Source organism: Sceloporus occidentalis, unplaced genomic scaffold (assembly GCF_023333645.1).
Source record: "Sceloporus occidentalis isolate IW3139 unplaced genomic scaffold, rSceOcc1.0.p SCAF_13, whole genome shotgun sequence".
NCBI lineage: Eukaryota > Metazoa > Chordata > Lepidosauria > Squamata > Phrynosomatidae > Sceloporus > Sceloporus occidentalis.
Genome location: NW_028316993.1, coordinates 7237367 through 7257638, shown reverse-complemented (window position 1 = coordinate 7257638; position 20272 = coordinate 7237367). Strand labels below are relative to the sequence as shown.

Below are 20272 nucleotides of genomic sequence, written 5' to 3'. Positions count from 1 at the left end.
TATCTGTGGAGGCCGAGAAATTGAGGATTTAGCTCATATTTTGTTCAAGTATAATCTGTGTAACAGGAAAGAGATCAGTATCTTGGTCCCTATATCAAATGGACAATGTTTTGGGATACCCATGTCAGAATCTCATGACAAGATTCCACTCTCCCTTCTCTCCGCTGTTGACTGCAAGGACAGGCTTGAGCAATCTTCTGTAGTCTCGCTTTTTTAAACTGCTTTTAAAATGTCCCAATTTCTCTCTCATGCTGCCCTTTTATCCTCAGTTTATTTCAACTGCCGCAGACTCAGCTCAGGAGAAATCTTGCCCTTCTCAGTAGACTCAGGCAAAACGCAACCTTCTGCAACCTCTCCAAGCGTATTTTCTCTCTCGCTGAAACTTTTGCCAACGTGACCACATTGTCATGCTGCTTGGAAATACGGGTCTCAGTGTTCATCTGTGAAATGTTGGAAGGTATGCATTGGACAGATGTTAATTTCCCACCAAGATACCAAGAAGGACTCCGAAAGCCAACTGCCTAGTGGCAGAAGCCCAGCTCATTACAATGGGTGCTATAGTCCATCAGTATTTGGAAGGATGAAGGCTGGTTTAACAAGCTGGATAATGTGTTTCCATGAACAAGACCCATAACGTAATCAGCATCCTCTTTACTTTAGACTTGTCTAGCGCATAACCCTGCCAGATTGTGCAACTTTTTCTTCATAGTGAAGGAAATGTCATCCTAATGTGAGTGCAGCTGACAACCCCCCAGCTGCCTGCCTTCAGCCCTGCCTAAGAATGCAGTTGTTAACAGATGATAATGTTTATCTCCACTTGTGAACAGGGTTTCGGGTTGCTTTGCAGAACTTGGAAGCAAACTCGGCAATTTTATATCTGAATTGCACCCTTATCTAACGGAGTGTGTGGGGGGGGAAAGTTGTAGTATATCTAGAGTCATAAGTGTTGATAGATCTAACAGTTGGTATTCATGGGTTTTAGAAAAGTTAGGCTTTTGAGCAGTAAAAACAACGAGGAAGACAATGAATGGTTGGCAAAGAAGCAAGGTTGCCAGCTTTTTAACCCACTGCTGTTACTGTACCTTGATAACAGCCCCTTGATGTTTAGATACATTAAAGATCAAGGTTGACATTCTGCTTGGGACTTCAATCTTTGCAAATGGCTGAATGTGTGCAGAAAACAGAATCGAGTCATTTCACAATATCTATATTCATCCAGGGGTTGCCGTGATGTTACGGCGGTGTCTGTTGCACAATGGTAGCCAGTGGAGAGACTTGATGTGCCACAGCCCAAGGCATAATTGGCATTGACGTGCATTGGAGCATTCTCTGATGCACATCAGAGCACTGGCTAGAAAGTGCCAGAGCCACAATGGGAGCACTTGATGCACATCAGAAGTGCCCAATGCACATTTTTGCAATTTGCTAACAAATTTCCATTGTGAAACTTTGGTGGTGGCTGCACTGGCCAGAAAACTCCAGGAGCAGCCCAGACTAATTTGGTCCCAGAGCTGCCCTGATCTCTACCCATTACCTGGGACCCTGCTGGGTGGCTGTTCATATGCCATTGTATGCCCACTGGGCCATCCGTCATGGCAGGCATTCACTTGCTCTGAGGTCAGAACAAGGCGCCCAGCATTGATGGAGTACAACTCCCAGAATATGGGAGTTCAGAGTGAATGTTCAGAATGAATGACTCACTGCCACTGCAGCTGTACCAGGTGGCACAGTGGGGCATCCATCCAGGTGAACAGCTGCCTGGCATTGCAACAGAGGACTCTGGAGCGTCTGAGAAGATCCAGAGCAAACAGTATTTTTTGTCTGTTATACGCAAGGATATAGCAAGGCTATGGTGCTGAACTGGCTGGGTGTTGTTCAGACTATTCACACCAGACTTAGGATTTGGGCTGTATGTCATCTGGACTGCCTGCTTAGTGAATTGGGGGGCATTTTATTTGGTCCGTGTAGACTGGGTCCTTGTTAGTGAGACCTAAATTGTAGCTCTGGGTTCATAAAGTCACAAAATGTAGACTGTGTTGTAGGATCTTTGGCCCAGGTTTTTAATTTCTGGGGTGCTAAGACAAGGTTCTCACACTGATGCTGGCAGTTCAAGATTTTAGTAGTTGAAAAGTTGGCAATTTTCAGTAGTCCAGAGTCAGAGCACCATCAGACCAGATGGCATCTGAAGTGACTGATAGGGAGAAGATAGGAGAGTTCATTGTGGACCATGCCTGGTCAAGTGGAGTTTATTGAGTTCTTGGACATCTGCACTGGTTATGTAATGAAATAAAGTTATACTGATTGAGCCAGTCTTGTCTTGCCTGGGAACTGACTTGAAGATTATCAGCTACTGCAGAAATACTGATGCTTATACCCCTCTAAAGCTTGGGAAAATTACCTTTTTGGCCTTCAGCTTCTAAAACACCAGCCAACATAATGTCTCTACCGCTCTCAGTCTCAGTCTGATACTACATACTCACTGGGGGACTCTGGGAGTTGTAGTCCAAAAAGTAACTTTTCCAAGCTCTGCTCTGAACCCATCAGCTCTAACCAGCGTAGCTAAAAGCAAAGGATGATGAGAGTTTCAATCCTAAAATACGTGGAAGGGTATAATTTTCCCATCACTGCTTTGACAGCAGCCTCAGTTAGAAAATCTTTCGCTGGAGTTTGGATGAGGGCAAAGATGTCATTTACAAAATGTAAGCAGGTCAAGAAATTGAAATACAGTTGAAATGCCCCTGGTATCTTCTGGGGTTTATTTCTAAGCACCCCCCCACAATACAAAAAACCATGGATGCTCAAATGTCATTATATACAACAGTGTAGTAAAATGATGTCCCTTATATCATGCAGGCCTTCAGATGTTGGACTACATCCCGCTGCCCTTAAGAGCATAGGCAATGATGAAAAGTGCTAAGAATTGCAATGTAACAGCATCCAGAAGGCTGCAAGATTCCTACCTTTGCTTTATTACTATATATGCAAAAAAACAATGACCAGCTTTTCTAAATTGGCCTTAATTCCCGACAACAAACAGCATGGCAGGAAAGTAAATTGCAAAGAAAGGTTTCACCCAATAGATATATTTGCAGGCTGGGCAGCTATTAAAACAACAACAGCAACAACAACATAGGGGCCCTCTTGGCAGGAGATGTGTGCGGTAACAATCTTAACTATTAAGATTTCTTTTTCAGGCCGCCTATTAAAATTCTTCAAGAGATTTTCACAGGGCTTCCTGAATTAATCGGCCCTTTTAATTCTCTGGTTTTGTAATTGACCTTGGAGCCCTTAAAAATCATTGTTTTCCAGATTTGCCTGCCTTCTTGTACTTCCTGCTTGCCCCCACAGATCCACTCCCCATCCATGGATTGGAGAGCTAATCCCAAAATTGGCATCAGCAGAGGAATAAACCCAGGTGTTAGATTGGGACTTGGGAAAAATGAGTTTCTGGCTCCCTCTGAGTCTTGAAATTCATGACTTGGGACCAGTCATCCAATGTGGGTCCTATATTTATCCTCAGAGGGAGCCAGCAGGCAGACCAGCAACATCAGGGACTGCCTGAAGGATGAGACTTCTCCCTCCTTTAACTGTATTTTTATTGTATTAACGATTTTACTGTACACCGCTATGATCATCGCGGAATAGCGGTCTATAAATAAAACATATTATATTATTATTATTATTATTATTAAAATCTTGCAAGAAGACACCACTTGGGTCAGAAACTTGTTGCATCCTGGAACCTCATGACTGAAAGGAGATCTAATGAAGCTGCTGTTAGGTTTGCAGAGAAACACATGACGAAGGTCCAGTCTGCACTGGAGATATAAGTCAATTTGACACCACTTTTAACTCCCATGGTTCAATGCTATGAAATTCTGTGATTTGTAGTTTGGTGGTGCACCAATGCTCTCTGATCGGGAGGCTAAATATCTCACAAAACTACATACCCCAGATTTCCATAGATTTCAGTCACGGCAGTTAAACTGCGTGATTTCTGCAGTGCAGATGCGCCCCGAATGAGCTGAGTTCAAACTACGTTTCCATTTTAAACTTAATTTGCAGCAACTGAAGTAAGCTAGAATGAAGGGGGAAAGTGGGAGGAGGAGAGAGAAACCTGGACATCCGAAAAGCAGCTGAAAAAGTGGGACAACAGGGGATGAACTGGGACTGTCCCTGCCAAATTGGGACAGTGTTGGAGGAAATGTGGTAGTAAATGGAGAAACAAAAGGGGAAAGTTATTGACAACACAATGACAGAAAAGATGGCAAGATTCTCCAAAGAATCTGGTGCTGGCACTGCCTGTCAAGGAGACCAGGAGTTAAAGGCCGAGATGCTACATTCCTAACATTGAGTCCCTGATTTGCGGTTTAGCCAAATGAGGTAAGCTTCTAAAAGGATTAGCAACAGATTTGTTTTCTTTTGGGGCCAGAGGCCATGAAGGAACGTCTTTGCCAACTTTCCCAAAATGAGCCTTACCTTAATTCCCTCCCCACCCCTTTCCTCCTTAACAGGGCACCTGGGCATGTTGGGCAGATATCCTAGTATTGGAACCTTTTGCCTTCTCTGCATAGCTAAGCTCAAGAAAGGAGAACCTGTTGAATCTTTGCCGTTATAAAGCCATAGAAGCCCTGGGCAGGAAAGAGAAATGTAGCAAAGCTTTCTCCATACCTGTTTCATTTATTTTGCACTTGGTCACATTTACTCTATGCATGCACTAAAGTTGACTGGTGCCGCCCCTGTGGGCATGAGTTGCTCTGAGGTCAGAACAAGGTGTTCAACATGGATAGCATAGGTCAGTAATGGTGAACCTTTTAGAGGCCGAGTGCCCAAACTGCAACCCAAAACCCACTTATTAATTGCAAAGTGCCATGTCTCTCTGGCTTTCTAGTAACAAACTCTGCCAAACTCTGTGCTGGGGCACATATGCCCACAGAGAGGGCTCTGAGTGCCACCTTTGGCACACGTGCCATAGGTTCGTCATCACTGGCATAGGTGGGCACCTTATTTTGATCTCAGCAGCAGTCTTGGGAGATGAAAAGAGTCTGTATAGAATGGCAGCTGCCTGTTGTTCACTGCAAGAACCAACACCTTGCAGAAAAAGAGAGCAGATAAGGGGTGAATCCAGGGGGAATTCAGGCCCCGATTACTCTGAGAGAAGCCCAGAATATTCTGACTAGGGTACACCTAGTTGTAGATTAACAGATGCAGTAAGAAAAAGGACATGGATAAGACCAAGAAACAGGACATGATGCTATGCCTAAACTTTTAGAGAGAGAGAGAGAGAGAGAGAGAGAGAGAGAGATGCAGCATAACAAATACTATTGAGTACAAGTATACTAAGGTTGCTATCTCTAAGAGGTAGCAAGTATAACATCTATAAATGTTATACCTGCTATGAATGGTGCTTGGAACAAGTCCAGATGCTAACATGGGCTTTCTTTCTTTCTTTTGTCTTAACCTGAATAGGTACTCTTTAGGAGAATTGCCAAGAAGAAACCCTCTTATAGAGCCTATTTTATTCCTTTAGCAGTACCAGGATTAATTATCTTGGAAAGCTGCTTTTTAAAAGATAATACATTCCAAGTTGGAAATGATGTTACCCATTGGTAACATTGATTAATAAGAGTTACTGGTGCATTGAAAACCTGAAAAATTCCACTGAAATACTGCTAAAATGCCCATAAAAGTAACCTGTAAAAGTAACTAGGGAATTTCCTTCATTGCCCCCGCACTTGAATATCATTTCACATTGCATCAGTTTAGAAATATAACTTTGTTATGAATGGGGAGTTTAACTTGTCACAGACAACTAACTATGAGGAAAGGCTATTTCTGCCCATTTCTCTGCCTGAGTTAACTGAGTGCAAAGTACCTCTGTACTTTGAACTTACTTTGCAGCAACTGAAGTAAGCCGAGAACTAAACTGGGAGGAAAGAGAGAAACTGGGACATTTTAAAAGAAGGAGAAAAAGTGGGATAGCAAAGGAGTAAACTGGCACTGTACTTGACAAATCTGGACAGTTGAGAGTCTATTTTTGTTTTCTAAAGTGGTAAACCTGATGGGAACAACGATATCTGGAATTCAAAGAAGACTCCAGGCCAAACCTTTCTGGACAGGAGTTTAGAGAAACGAATTGCTTAGTGGCTGAAGGAAGATGTTGTTCATTTGCAGTAAATCTGGAAGACACCACGAAAGTCATGAATTAAGCAATCCTTACGAAGAACCCTTTCCCTTGTTTAATTTCTCCTTTGTTTCATCTGCTGAACCTTCACATTTGGGTCAAGTAAGATTCCATTCAGACCCTGCATTGAGCAATATTTATCTTCTAAAAGGAACTTCTCCTTTGTTAATTTCCTTGTTGAACTTTTGCTTTTCAGTTTAGAATATCAGTCCGATAGTACTGTAACCGAGTCCATTATTTATAACTCAACTGATTTATTTGCCTGGCAGGTATCCTAAGAAAGGCCTGCCCAGAGTGCCCAGATATCCACCCATTGCTAGGGATGTTAGAAAGAAGGTCTGCGGCAGGAGGTTGGCTGTGATTTAGGATAAGCCCATTATTAATTTATAACTATCCCATATTGGGAGATTGGCAGGACATAAATTCAATTTAAATTAATAAAAAAAAGAAAACAATGCCTGTATACTATACATTTCTGTATGGGAACCCACTAACTAAGGTGGCCATATGTGGTGGGCAGGTGAGTCTGTATTAACTGTGCCAAATCATCTCATGCCTTTTCAATTCACTGCTGTTTTCATTAAATTGTAACCCAGAGTTGTCCTAGATACAGATGCAACTCACTGTATTTGGGTTGTTCCAAATATTGGGCTAACCACTCAAGAGCAAAGGGTTTCAGTATTTGTATAGGTTTCCTTTCAAGCAGACCTCCTCCTCCTCATCCTTGAGAGTAAACTCTCAGTCTTTCCATGCCAAGCCAAGGCTCCAACTTCCGATGGCTTCCCACCCTTCACCAAAATAGTAGCTTCTGTGTCATAATGACCTTCTATGAATCATAAACTTCTTGATGTACATCGTTACTCAGAACAGAAAGGAATCATGGGGTAATCTTATGCAATAAATGTCTTGTGTTTCGTAGCCAGCCAGGAAAAGCGTGTCTACATTTCTGGAAGGTCCCAAATAACATTGCTTTGCTTCCATTGCCCTTTTGCTTGCTTTACGGAAGCTTCCCAGGCTGCGGCTTTTATTGTTCTGTTTAATGGTGTGGCTGGTTTCAATTATGGTGTTTAAGCTTTATTGCACTTGGGTATACTATTATATCATATTAAGTTCTCAAGTCTGTATGTCGCCTAAGGTACCTTTGAGCAGGGAGTCCATTTATAAATACTGTTTATTAGTTACAAGTATATTTTGCTCTTCCTTCCATGAGCTTAAGGTGGCATCCATAGCTTCTCCTTCTCCTACCAATAACCCTATGAGAAAGTTATTGAAGGTGATTTATTGAGTTTTACAGTCCAATGGGAACTGGAATAATCATATTCTACTTTTCTTCCAGTTAGCTTAAAGTGGCTTCTCCTTCTCCTAATAGTAACCCTATGAGGTAGATCAGTTAGAGTAAGTGGTCCAAGGGTCTGGTTTCCAGGTGTAGTGGGGACTAGAACTTGGATCACCAAAGTGTAATTTTCTAAGCACTATATAAACTGTCTAACAAGTGGTTTTTGTTCAGAAGAGGGAAACAGGCCAAAATGACCTCAAATGTGTTTTAATACTCAATGACACAAGGGCTGGGTTTTGTTTTTTGCTTTTTCTGGTGGGGAAGGAGTGCCTACATTTCTTCCTTCACCTCTAGTTAAGGATGATGGGACTGTGATCAGAAGCTTTCAAACTAGACTAATAAGACAGGCACAAAGGGAGAGAGAGAAGACTTTGGCATACACTCCAACTGTCCCAATTTGGTACAAACAGTCCCGATTATTCTTCTGTCCTCCCACTTTTCCAGTTGCTTTAAGGTGTTCCAGACAGCATTGCGTAGTAGTTTGAGTGTTGGACTGTGACTCTGGTGACCAGGGTTCAATTCCCCACTCAGCCATGAAACCTATCGGGTGATCTTGGGCATGTTGCATGGTCTCAGCCTCAGGGGAAGGCAATGGCAAACCTCCTCTGAACAAATCTTGCCAAGAAAAACCCATGATAGGATTGAGTTAGTGTCGCTATAAATCAGAAAGGACTTGAAGCCACACAACAATAACCACAACATTTCTTTCTTCTCCTCCAGTTTTTGCCCCTTGTCTTCAGCTTCCTTCAATTGCTGCAAACTGAACTCAATTCACTCAGTAGGCAGAGGGAGAGGAGGAGGCAGAAGCTTGCACTTCCCAGTGGGCTCAGGCAAAAGCAAAGTGCTGCAACCTCTCCTAATGTAGCTGTTCTTTCTTATTAATAACATTTTCCATTGACTTATAGTGCATTTAGCAGTTGGCTGATGAATTTCAATGGCAGAATACAACGTGTGCATGTGTGTGTATTTAAATAAGATTTTGAGGGAGAGGACTGAGAAGGCAAGCATTCCACACTTAACCTTTATGTCATATAGAGTAAAATATGGACATATGTGCACAAACAGTGCTATAGGGACTATTATGATGAATTTGCACCCCAAAATTTATCACTACATCATTGGAGTACAGATTTGAGATTCAGGTGAGCGGTGAAGTTCTTCTTGTGGTTGTTGTGGTGATTGTTGTTGTGATTGTCTGCCTTCAAGTCCTTTCTGAATTATGGAAACCCTAAGGCTATCATGGAGTTTTCCTGGCAAGATTTTTTCAGAGGAGATTTGTCATTGCTGTCACCTGAAGCTGAGAGCATATAACCTACCCAAGGGCACTCTTTATCAACCCACAATTCAGAAATGTGGAGTGGGCCTAACACTATTAGAGACCAAGAAAGCCATGGCTGCTTTCAAAAGATACCCACAGAGTCCAGTCTTGCTTGCATTTTTCGGCACTGTGTGACATCGTTTTATAGAACAATTCCAGATTCATTATTTCATTTTGCTTTTTCTTGCACACCACTTCAAATAGCTAACAGCAATGACAAGCAATCATAAAACGCAATAACATTCCAAAACAGCAACAGTAAAATAGAAGACAGGCAGGTGCTGTGGATCAAACATGAGATAAAACTCATAAAGCAGCATGTAGCAGCAGGCTGTCAAAGCAAGTCCCCTGGGGCCAAATAAGTCTAGAATTTAGCTGTATCCGTTGAGAGGACCCTTTTCATTGTCCCCATTCATCACTTGTCCATCCAACCAGAGACATAGAGGAGGGCCCTTTTTGTCTTATCTTAGGACTCAGGCAGCAGTGGGATGGGAGAAGGCATCTTGGACCTAATCCAGATGCGGTTGCTAACTATTGGCATGTAGTTTGAGTCTAGGTTGCCTCCCTTGGCAAGATGTAAGTGGAACTTTGGTGGATTACGGACTGAGTGATGACAGCTTACTCTGCTGTTCTCTGAATAAAAGGAAACCTTCCAGGTCATAATGTGGCTTTCATAAAAGATTAAGAGAATGAGGCTGGAATCCTGCATTGGGAAATATGCATGTAGCATGCAACTATGTCCCTGCAGTTATGATTCCTGATGCTATCCCCCAAATTCACTTTTTATGCAAAAAAGATGCCAGCCACAGATGCTGGTGAAACGTCAGGAATAAACTCTTCTAGAACATGGCCACATAGCCCCCCAAACCCACAAAAAACTATAGATGCCATCCATGAAAGCCTTCGACTTCACATTAAACAGAATGTAAGTCAGACAGACAACCAGGACGGGATGATGGTCCCTCTGTTTGTTGAAGACATCTATATGAGGATATTAATCAAAACATCCTTGGATGTTGTAGATGATCATCCAGATGCCAAAATGCCCCTTGCTCTGGGGCGGAATAACTGATAATACAGAACTGTACAGTGAGACTGCTGAATCTAGTGGAAATTTCAGTTGGTTGGATCTGAAATGTTCCCCAGCCACAGCATCTGCACTGATTTGCTCTCCCCTCTCATTTCTGAAACCACTTCTGATCCCTAAATGTCAGCAGAAGAGGGAACCCCTGTGCGGAAAAGCTTGGTCTCCAATCTTCCTTGGATGGGATACCTCCGAGGGAAGTGTCCAAATCCTCCAGGATGTTCAGCTGGTGAGTCACTGGCATGGCACCAAACCACTGAGTCAGATCTGAACCAACACCCCAGGTTGAGTAGGATGGGAGTGGCACTGGGGACGGGTGGCGGCATTTCTTTGGCTAATGTTGCATCAAGTTACCAGGCCTGGCGATGAAACATAGGATATCAGAACATCTCCAAAGGGCATTTGAAACTAAGAATGGTGTACATGTTTAATTTCTACCCCTCTTTTCTACTGACATACAGTTGCTAATAACATACCCATTTTTTAAACACATATACACACACACACTGGAAATAAGCAGTAGGAAAAGGAGACTCAAATCTGTATCACATTGGTTAGTCCCCACTAAAATAGATGCACTGGATCAATTGAATTTGTCCACATGCATTTTTATATTGTCAATTTTATAAGGACATTTGCCACCAGATGATTCCCCCCCTTCTATTTCTGGGATACTCTGATGATTTTTATTTATACTATCTATCTTTTGGACAATTAGAACCATCTACAATGCTATATAAATAAAGTATAATAATAATAGTAATAACCAAATTGTTATCTTATGTGTAAGATACGCCTTCAAATGGTTAATAGCCATTGATGTTAGATATTGAAGGTAACCTTGCTGCTTGCTTTAATGAGTGTACTCACTATTTATTGATTGATCAATGAGCAAAATAAAGTATTGCTGTTCCTATGTATTTCCCTTTGTCCAGTCTTCTTTTCCCCCTTCCTGTTTTTCTCTTTCATTTGTTTTAATTATACTTTAAAAATACAATAAAATGTGTTTTGTTTTTTTAAATCATAATCCTTTAATTTTGGATTACCTGCCCATACCATCCCAGGTGATGCTCAGCACTCTCCTATCGAGAGAATGGTTCAATACAATACATGTAAAAGAAAGAATTAATCCATATTAGAAGGTGTTGAAGAAACATGTTGGATGGGAGCTGGGTTCAGATTCACTGGCTCACTCTCTCTAAGAGCCTCAGTGTCCTGTCTGTAAAAGGGGAATCGTAACCGTGATTCACGACAGACAGCTGTCATCATGAGTATGATGAACAAGTCTGGCACAGCTTTGCACACACTTCCCCAGCTTTGAATGAAGGATTATTAATAAACAGCTCAAGGCTATACTTACCACTGACAGAACTGACTCATGCGCTGCCATGTGGTTGTGGGGATTTCTTCAGTCTAGCACTCTTCATGCCACCACACCCATCGCTATCCTCGCCGTTCCTATATCCCAGCATTTGTGGATGGTGTTGAAGAGGTGTGGTTGTCTGACTTTCCATTTGAATGTGTTGGAGTGCACACTTTGAAGAGGAAGCCGTTCCACATCATTTGGTGGCTCCGCTTAGGAAGAGAATGGATGTGCTTGGCTTGTAAGAACAGAAGAAGAGCGATACTGGATCAGAACAAAAGTCTACCTTGACCAACATTTTGTTCTGACAAGTTGCCCCTGGAGAAGGTGATCAGATGTCATAAGGAGGACTTAGGCACCTGAAAATGTAGGGCATTCGAGAAAAATGTAGGCTATCCCAACATATAAAAGCTAAAAAACACTACTATAAATGCACATTCATGCTTCTTAGTTATGCTCAAAATGGAGGATATTTTGAAATTCCTCCTGGATAGGAGGTCAGAATGTAGGACATGTCCTGGAAAAGGAGGATGTCTGGTCAACCTGCCCCTGGGAAGCCAGCTAGCAGGACATGAATCTTATCATAGAGTTGGAAGAGACCACAAGGGCCTTCCAGTCCAACTTCCTGCCATGCAGGAACTCTCAATGAAGCAGCGTTGCCAGTTTGAAAACTGGAGAGGTAATTTTAAACAAGTCTTGTTTGTCACCCAACCCAGTAACAAGCCAACACCTGCTGAAATTCTCTCTTCTACACAACCAGGAAAGGTTTTCCATGACCACTGAAGGTACAGGAACCATCTGCACATCTGAAGCTGGCAACTCTATATGAGGACAACTGCAACTTCTATCTTCGGATCTGCAGCAACAATACAGAGAGGCACAATGTCTCTGAAAGCATAGGTGATATGTAGCCGTCCTGACTAGTGGCCATGGATTTCTCCCCTTGAGTGGTAGTCCCCATGGCCCCAGTATCGTAAGGACACTCACAATCACTTTAACAATCATGGCAATACGCTGTGGAATCCTGGGATGTGTAGTTCAGTGAGAGCTCTCTGGCTAAGAATTCTAAATCCCCCTCCCTGAACTACAAATCCCAGGATTCCATAGGATGCAGCCATGGTAGCTGATGTGGAATCATAGTGCTATAACTGTGTAGTGTGGAACAGGCCCAAACATTGTAACCGCTCCTGTTCCAGTCCCTTGATCACTTTGGATCCCTTTTTCTGCACCTTTCCCAGCTCTGCAATAACCCTTTTTAGACGCATTGACCGCTGATGTGTTTTGTCTGTTTAATTGTTGTTGTGCCCAATAATAATAATAATAATAATAATAATAATAATAATAATAATCCTTTTTGCGTTGTGACTAATGTGGAGTACTAACCAGGGCTGATCTTCTAAGATCAGATGGGATTCAAGGGGGGGAAAATCCCCTCCTACACACACACACACACACACAGAGGAATGAGCAACTGTACTAAGGTCAATACCCTACACACACACTTGTGGGTTTGCCCTTCTCTGTCATGCCGGAACTAGAAATGATGTGATATCAGTTCCAGTTTTGAGACACTTTGGGGAAGCAAAACCATCACGTTTCGCATGGGATTTGACCCCCTTTGGGTAACTTTGGGGCCGAAAAAAAGTCCTCTTAAAAAAGTTTGGGGTAAATAGGAATGGATTTTTATGTTCAAGGACTGCAAACTCTGTGCAGTTCTGGCATGCAAACCTAATCCTTGGACTCTGAATTCTTTAACTCTGAGTCGAATCAACAAACACTCTATTGTTGGCCCTTTAAAATCTTAACCATTTTTCCTGCTGCTGCTCTGGATTTTTTGTGGGTTTTTCGGGCAATGTGGCCATGTTCTAGAAGAGTTCATTCCTGATGTTTCGCCAGCATCTGTGGCTGGCATCTTCAGAGAATGCTGGCATGAGAGAGTTGGTTATATATATGGGTAGGGAGGAATGATTTCCATGTTAATCTGTGTAACTTCAGGTGAAACGTCAGGAATAAACTCTTCTAGAACATGGCCACATGGCCTGAAACACCCATAAAAGACTATGGATGCCGGCCATGAAAGCCTTCGACTTTATAAAGATAAGGGAATTTGGAGGAAACCTCCGTCTTCTCCGCTCTTCTATTTTGCTCCTTTTCATTTCATAATTCCCCCTGGGGCTATGATGCTGTCTTTAAACACAATGAGGATGGAATATAGTGTACTACAATGTAATAGTAATAATAATGATTGTGGAAACCACCTCAAATTGACCTCATCCTAATCCAAAGCACCGTTCAGAACAAAGAACACACTGACCTGTCCTAAAGATACACAGCCTTTGGATAACCTCCAGTTTTCAATTATCAGATGCAAGGCGGAGAGAAAAACAGGGAGTCTGCCTTCTCCATAGGATCGCCAGAATGTGTAGTTGCAGCCTTTATTGTTGTTGCTCAACAATGTGGTGTTTTTCCACCACGTTGAAAAGCAATGGAGAATCTTTCACCTGTTGAGTATCAGGATGTTGGATGTCTATGAAATATACAGGGATGGAAGGGAGAAGGGAAGCATGGCTTTCTTCTTGCTCCTCTGGCCTGGCATCCTACTCTGCGATAATATTTCCCATGGCGAGATATTAACTAAAATGCAAGGCTTTTAGTTGCTGACTCGTCTTGCATTTAATAGTCGCAGCTCCTGGTCTCCCTTTCTCAGAGCTTGGAGTCGTCTTTTGTACTTGGCAGGAGATTCAGGCCAGGAAAAGAAAGTGCCTATGCAAGTCAATGCATAATTGATTTACATACTTCGCTTCCAAAAGATGTAAGGGTGACCATTATCTCCAATGGCTTTAGAAAAAGGAGTAGTCTTCCTCAACCTGGCCAGAGGATGCAGGACTCTCCAGGTGTTGCAGGACTGCAACTCCCATCAGCCCAAGCCAGCGTAGCCATTGGTGAGATGTGATGGAAGATGCAGTCCAAGAATCGGCAGCTGAAAAGGCCAATGCGATTATAGGCTGCATCGATAGAAGTATAGTGTCTAGATCAAGGGAAGTAATAGTGCCACTCTATTCTGCTTTGGTCAGGCCTGCCCTGGAATAGTGTGTCAAGTTCTGGGCCCCAGACATTGAGAAACTGGAGCCATGTGTCCAAAGGAGGGTGAGTAAAACGGTGAAGGGTCTGGAAACCATGCCCTATGAGGAGAGACTTAGGGAGCTGGGGATGTTTAGCCTTAAGAAGAGATGGTTAAGAGGTGATATGATGATAGCCCTGTTTAAATACTTGAAGGGATGTCATATTGAGGAAGGAGCAAGCTTGTTTTCTGCTGCTCCAGAGACTAGGACCCAGAGCAATGGCTGCAAGCTACAGGAAAAGAGATTCCACCTCAACATTGCTGACAGTAAGGGTTGTTCCACAATGCACCACACTTACTCAGAGTGTAGTGGACTGTCCTTCCTTGGAGGTCTTTAACCAGAGGCTGGATGGCCATCTGTCAATGGGGATGCTTTGATTGAGAGTTCCTGCATGGTTAGAAGGGGGTTGGGCTGGATCAGGGCCCTTGGGGTCTCTTCCAACTCTATGGTTCCATGATTCTATGCTTAGCCTCTGGAAGGCAAGTTGCCCAGTCCTCTGTCACAGGATCAGCCCAACAATTCATGTTTCTCCATCATGCAAGCTAGACACATGTCTCCATTTATCTTGGAAAGTGCCTGAATAACCCAAAGGCACCAGATCCTGTCTGATCTTGGAAACTAACCAGCTCTGGTTAATGCTTGGATGGGAGACCACCAATAAATACCAGCTGCTACATTTCAGGGGAAGGAACCGGCAAAGCCACCTCATATTCCTTGCCTAAGAAAAGCCACTGAAATTCATGGGGCTGCCATCGTGAATTCATAGGCAATATGATATCGATAGGCAATATGAAGACACAGACACTGGAAAGATTGAGGGGAAAAACAGTCCACGTTTCATAGTGCTGTTCACTCAGTATGGGAGGCTCTCTGTACGTTCTCAGAGGCACTCTCACTCTCTTTTTTGTTCTTCTGTCTTTGGCCAGGCATCTGGGGAGACTTTTGGGAAAAGATTTGACTATTCCTTCCTTCCCTTCTCTCACATCCAGCCATAAGAGTGAGGGGGGAAAACCTTTAATGCTCAGGATCTGGTCCAGTTTTTTCTCCTCTGCCCTTCCCCTCCCCAGCCCTTAAAGCTTAAAAAGCGGTGTCCAGCCGCGTTATTTCGAGGGTGTGGATGCACCTTGGACAAAATGAGGAACAGGCGGCAAAGGGGACTGGCACCCCTCCTTGGGGAAACTGAGGCAGGGGACCCACACTTGTCCCTGGGCTGCTTCCAGAGGCTCAGCCCCGCGGGTCCTGGGCTGCCATGGAATTCTGGGAAGGGTCGCTTCTTGGGGCGCCAGACAGGAGCCTTCTTTCGTTCTTCTCTTCCTTTTTTCATTCGCTTCCTCTTTCTTTCTTCTCCTCTTCTTGACTTCGTCCCTTCGTTCTTTCCTCTGTTCTGTCCCTCTTCTTTTCTTCGTCTTTTCATTCTTTCCTTCAATTCTTCTCTCCCTCCCTCCCTTTTCTTTCTTTCTTTCATCCCCTGCCTCTTATCTATCTATCTATCTATCTATCTATCCTTCTGTCTATCTATCATCTTTCTTTCTTTCTTTTATCCATCCATCCATCCATCCATCCATCCATCTTTCCATCTATCTGTCTGTCTGTCTATCTATCTATCATCTATCTATCTATCTATCTATCTATCTATCTATCTATCTATCTATCTCTTCCTTCCTTCCTTCCTTCCTTCCATCCTTCCTTCCCTCTTTCCTTTCTCTGGTGCCGGAACAAACGATCCTTCCTAGCATTCCGTAGCCTTGTGCTCCCAAAGCGGCTTCTTTCTGCGGTGCGGATGGAGCCCCGCTGCCTTGCTCCTCGGCCAACCTGTCCGGCTCCGGTCCCTCCCTCCCTCCCTCCCTCCGGGCCAGTCCCCGCCCAGCCTTGCCTTGCCTTGCCTTGCCTTGCCTTGCTCTGCTCTGCTGCCCGGGACCCAGCAGCCCTGACCCGGCCGCCCTGCCAGCGCCTTCCCCGGCAGCAGAAGCAGCAGCAGCAGCCTCTCTCTCTGGGGGTCCCTGCCGCCGCTTTGGAAGCCCAGCCTCCTTCCCACGAAGGCCTCCGGTCCCCCCTCCCTTCATTGATCCCTTCATTAATTCATTCGCTTTTCCCTTCATTCTTCCTTTCACTCTTCCCTTCATTCTTCCTTTCGTTCTTGCCTCCGTTCCTTCTTTCACTCTTCCCTTCGCTCTTCTCTCCTTTCTTTCTTTTTCTTTCCTTCCTTCCTTCCTTCCCTCCCTCCTTCATTCTTCCCTTGTTCTTTCCTCCTCTTCTTACTTCGTACTTTCCTTCACTCCTCCCTTCCCTTCCCTTCCTTTTTTCTTTCTTTCTTTTCTTCTTTCCTTGCCCTTTCCTCTTTTCCTTCCCTTCCCTTTCTTTCTTCGTTTATCTTCCTTCCTTTTTCTTTTCTTTCCCTTCCTTCCTTCCTTCCTTCCTTCCTTCCTTCCTTCCTTCCTTCCTTCTTTTATTTCTTTCCTTCCTCCCTCCCTCTTTTCTTTCTTTCTTTCTTTCTTTCCTTCTTCCTTTCCTTCTTCCTTCCCTTCTTCCCTTCCCTCGCACTGGCGGCCTGTTGGCTGCTGAAGCGCCGGGAGGAGCGATGGGGGGCTGCCCAGGAGGAGGGTCTCTTCAGCCCTTGCCTCCGGAGTCCCCCGCCGGGACCCAAGCGCCCTCCTCCTCCTCCTCCTCTTCCTCCGGCCCAAGAGATGGAGCCTCCGCCGGAGAAGGAGCCGGAGGAGAAGGGGGATCCCCGGGGGCCTGGGGGTCCCAGCCTGGCGCTGCCCATCCCCAGGGAGCCCCGGGAGAACCTGCGCCGCCTCCGCGGAAGGAAGGTGCTGCTGGGCGAAGAGAGGAAGCTGGCGGGATGGGCCCTGGGCACCGCCCTCCTGGGCATCGCCCTCATGGTCCTCCACACCGAGCTCGCCTGGTTCGGGCACTGCCAGGTCAGTCGCTTTGGAGACCTCACTCTGCTTCCTCAGGTGCATTGAGAGATAAGGATGAGGATGAGGATGGAGAGAGATCTTGTGGCCCCTTTCAGACTCAATGAAAGAAAGAAGTGGGCAGCAAGAGCTTTCCTAGACTCTCTTCTTTTCTCTTCCCTCCTCTCCTCTCCTTCCTTTCTTCCTTTTTCTTTCCTTCCTTCCTTGACTTCCTCAGATGCATTTGGATATAATGGTGATGATGATGATGATGTAAAGAGCTCTTGTAGCCCCTTTGAGACTCAATGAAAGAAAGAAGTTGGCAGCAGGAGCTTTCCTAGACTTTTTTCTTTTCGCTCCTCTCCTCTCCTTCCTTTCTTCCTTTTTCTTTTCTTTCCCTTCCTTCCTTCCTTCCTCGACTTCCTCGGATGCATTTGGATATAATAATAATAATAATGGTGGTGTGATGATGATGGTGATGATGATGATGATGTAGAGAGCTCTTGTAGCCCCTTTGAGACTCACTGAAAGAAAGAAGCCATAGTGCCTCCAGCACCTGGGATTCATAGACTCCTAGAGTTGGGAAGAGACCCCAAGGGCCATCCTGCCATGCAGGAACTCACAATCAATGCACCCCATCCAAGGACTAACCAGGGCTGACCCAAGTCAGCAGCCAAGATCAGATGGGATCTGGCGCCTTCCAGGCAATTTGGCACCCATGCAAGGGTGCCATGCCTGAAAAGGGACACGGTGCCTTGCCAAAGGAGTTTCCTCTGTGCCAGGGATGCAGCTGGCAAATTGGAAGAGGCAGAATGAAGGCATCAGCCCCCCAAATAGGAATTCCAGCTCCCCAAATAAAAAATTCCTTAAGTCCCCAAATTTCTAGCATGGCAGAGAGAGAGGCATTGGAAACCACTGAGAACTTTTCTTTCCTCTTGATAACTTTGCCTTTCTTCAGATGCTCCATTGAACATTTTAAGTCCCTGCAATGCAAGTGCAAAGACTGAGGAAGAAATGCGTGTGGTTTCTTTTTCTTTTTGGCAGGATTCTTTATGGAAGGGATCAATGCCTTCATTTTGCCCCCTTTTAGTTACACAGTTGCTCTCTGAAGAGTTTGGGAATGTGACTTTTTTTTTGGACTACAACTCCCAGAATCCCCAGCTGGAAGGATTCTGGGCACTGCAGTCCAGAAAGCAATGCCCTCAACCTCTCAACCTCTGCTCCTGTGGTTGCCCCAAGTCAGTTTCCTTTAAGGAAAACGTTTGAGTCGGTACTTGGGTTTAAGTTTTGAGGGGGCTAAATTTGAAGATACTGTGCTTTGCTTGCTATCAGATTAGAGAGATCTTGTAGCACGAAGGAATTTGCCCTTTGGACGGCTGGAGGGGGTCCATTTTGAATCGATTCATTTGTCAATGTGAACCACAAGTGGGTTATTTTAATGTATTTTGCAGCGAGAAAATGCGATGGGGCAAATGTGGTGTGAATCACACTCCGCTGTTGAACCAATCCATCGATTCGGATCGCAAAGCGATTTATTTGTAAATGGGAATGCAGCCTTGGTTTCAGACTCCTACTTTGCTGTGAAGTTCACTGGGTCACTTGGGGCTCTGTACTATGATAGAAACAACTGTATCCCTCGAAGGGATCACAAGGATCATCTAGTCCAGCGGTTCCCAAACTTTAGCCTCTGGATGTTTTGGACTTCACTTCCCAGAGGCTCCAGTCAGTTTGGCCAACAGTAAGGAATCTGGGGTGCCGAAGTCCAAAACACCAGGAGGACTAAAGTTTGGGAACCACTGAATTCTGGTCCAATCCTTGCCAATGCAGAAAACCCCTCAGCTACAATATACTTAACAGATGATCCTCCAACTTCAGTTTTAAAAAACTCCAATGAAGGATGCGTCCATTGAAAGGATGAGTCCTTCTGAGGTCCCACTGTCTCTGTGATCTTAGTAAGGTATGGAAAGGGCAAGCAGTGTACACAGTTTTGCTCCTCCGCTTTGTTTTAGCAAGCATACGAAAGGCAAAGCATGCGTGCGAAACTGTTCAACGGATGCAGCTCAGGCTCTGAAACTGTGCTTTGATGCCTTTTTATACCATCCAGTCCTTGCAAGAAGAGTTGGGTTGGAAAGTTGCCCCAAGTTGGTCCTCCTGTTGTAATGGATATACAAACTCAGCAATGGTTAGGTCTTCTCTCTCAGCCTCAAAGGGCTGGTGTGAAGAACGAAATGGAAAGGATGAACCGTGCCTTGAGTTCTTCAAAGGAAGATAATATTAAAAACATCACTTTTTCCCTAAGCATCTCTCTCTCTATATATTTTTACCAAACCCTCAAAATAGGTGTCTTGCATGGGAAGTGAGAGGTAATTTACTGTTTCCTAAACCAAAGTTACCAGCACAGATTGCTAGAAAGGAAGGCAGCCTTTCGTATGGCCTTTTCCGTTCCCCAGGGCTGTGCATCGTACTGCAATAAAACAGTAGTCAGAAAATGAAATGAAATGAAATATAGATAAGTGTGCTTTCCAGTCCCAGGCCCTTCCTCTTAAAATGCTCCCTCTTCTTAGGTATGTAGACAGGCTGATGAGTCTGCTAAAAAGTAGAGCGATTAAACAAGCCCTGCAACTCATCTTCCATCCCAGAACCTTGCAATGGCCACAAGCCGACCTGGCTTTAAAAATTGATCAGCTAAAAAGGATGGAAGGGATAGGTGTTTCATGGCGTCTTACTAATCAATACATTTAAAAGCCAAAATGTTGTTGTCGGAGAAAGCTCCTTTTGGACTCCTAGATGATGGACGTTAGTTAGAGGAGAGTGTGCAAATATCACCACTGCAAACCTTCCTGGAGGTTAGCCAGTGTAGATCTCAACTTTGTATAGAGCTAGGAAAAGTTATGGGGTTGGACTATAGATCCCAGAATCCCCAGCCAGCATGGCCTGTGGGGATCCTGGGAGTTGTAGTCGAAAAACT

General features: G+C 44.3%; 1 protein-coding gene across 1 annotated transcript in view; it reads left to right on the top strand.

Annotated features, from left to right (window-relative positions):
- The first annotated feature begins 17091 nt into the window (after positions 1-17091).
- Positions 17092-20272, top strand: part of LOC149304777 (intermediate conductance calcium-activated potassium channel protein 4-like) — a 38974-nt gene continuing 35793 nt past the window's right edge. Inside the window, exon 1 of the mRNA XM_089479118.1 lies at positions 17092-17328. Within this exon, the coding sequence (XP_089335244.1) occupies positions 17092-17328 (237 nt within the window). The remainder of the gene's footprint in view (positions 17329-20272) is intronic.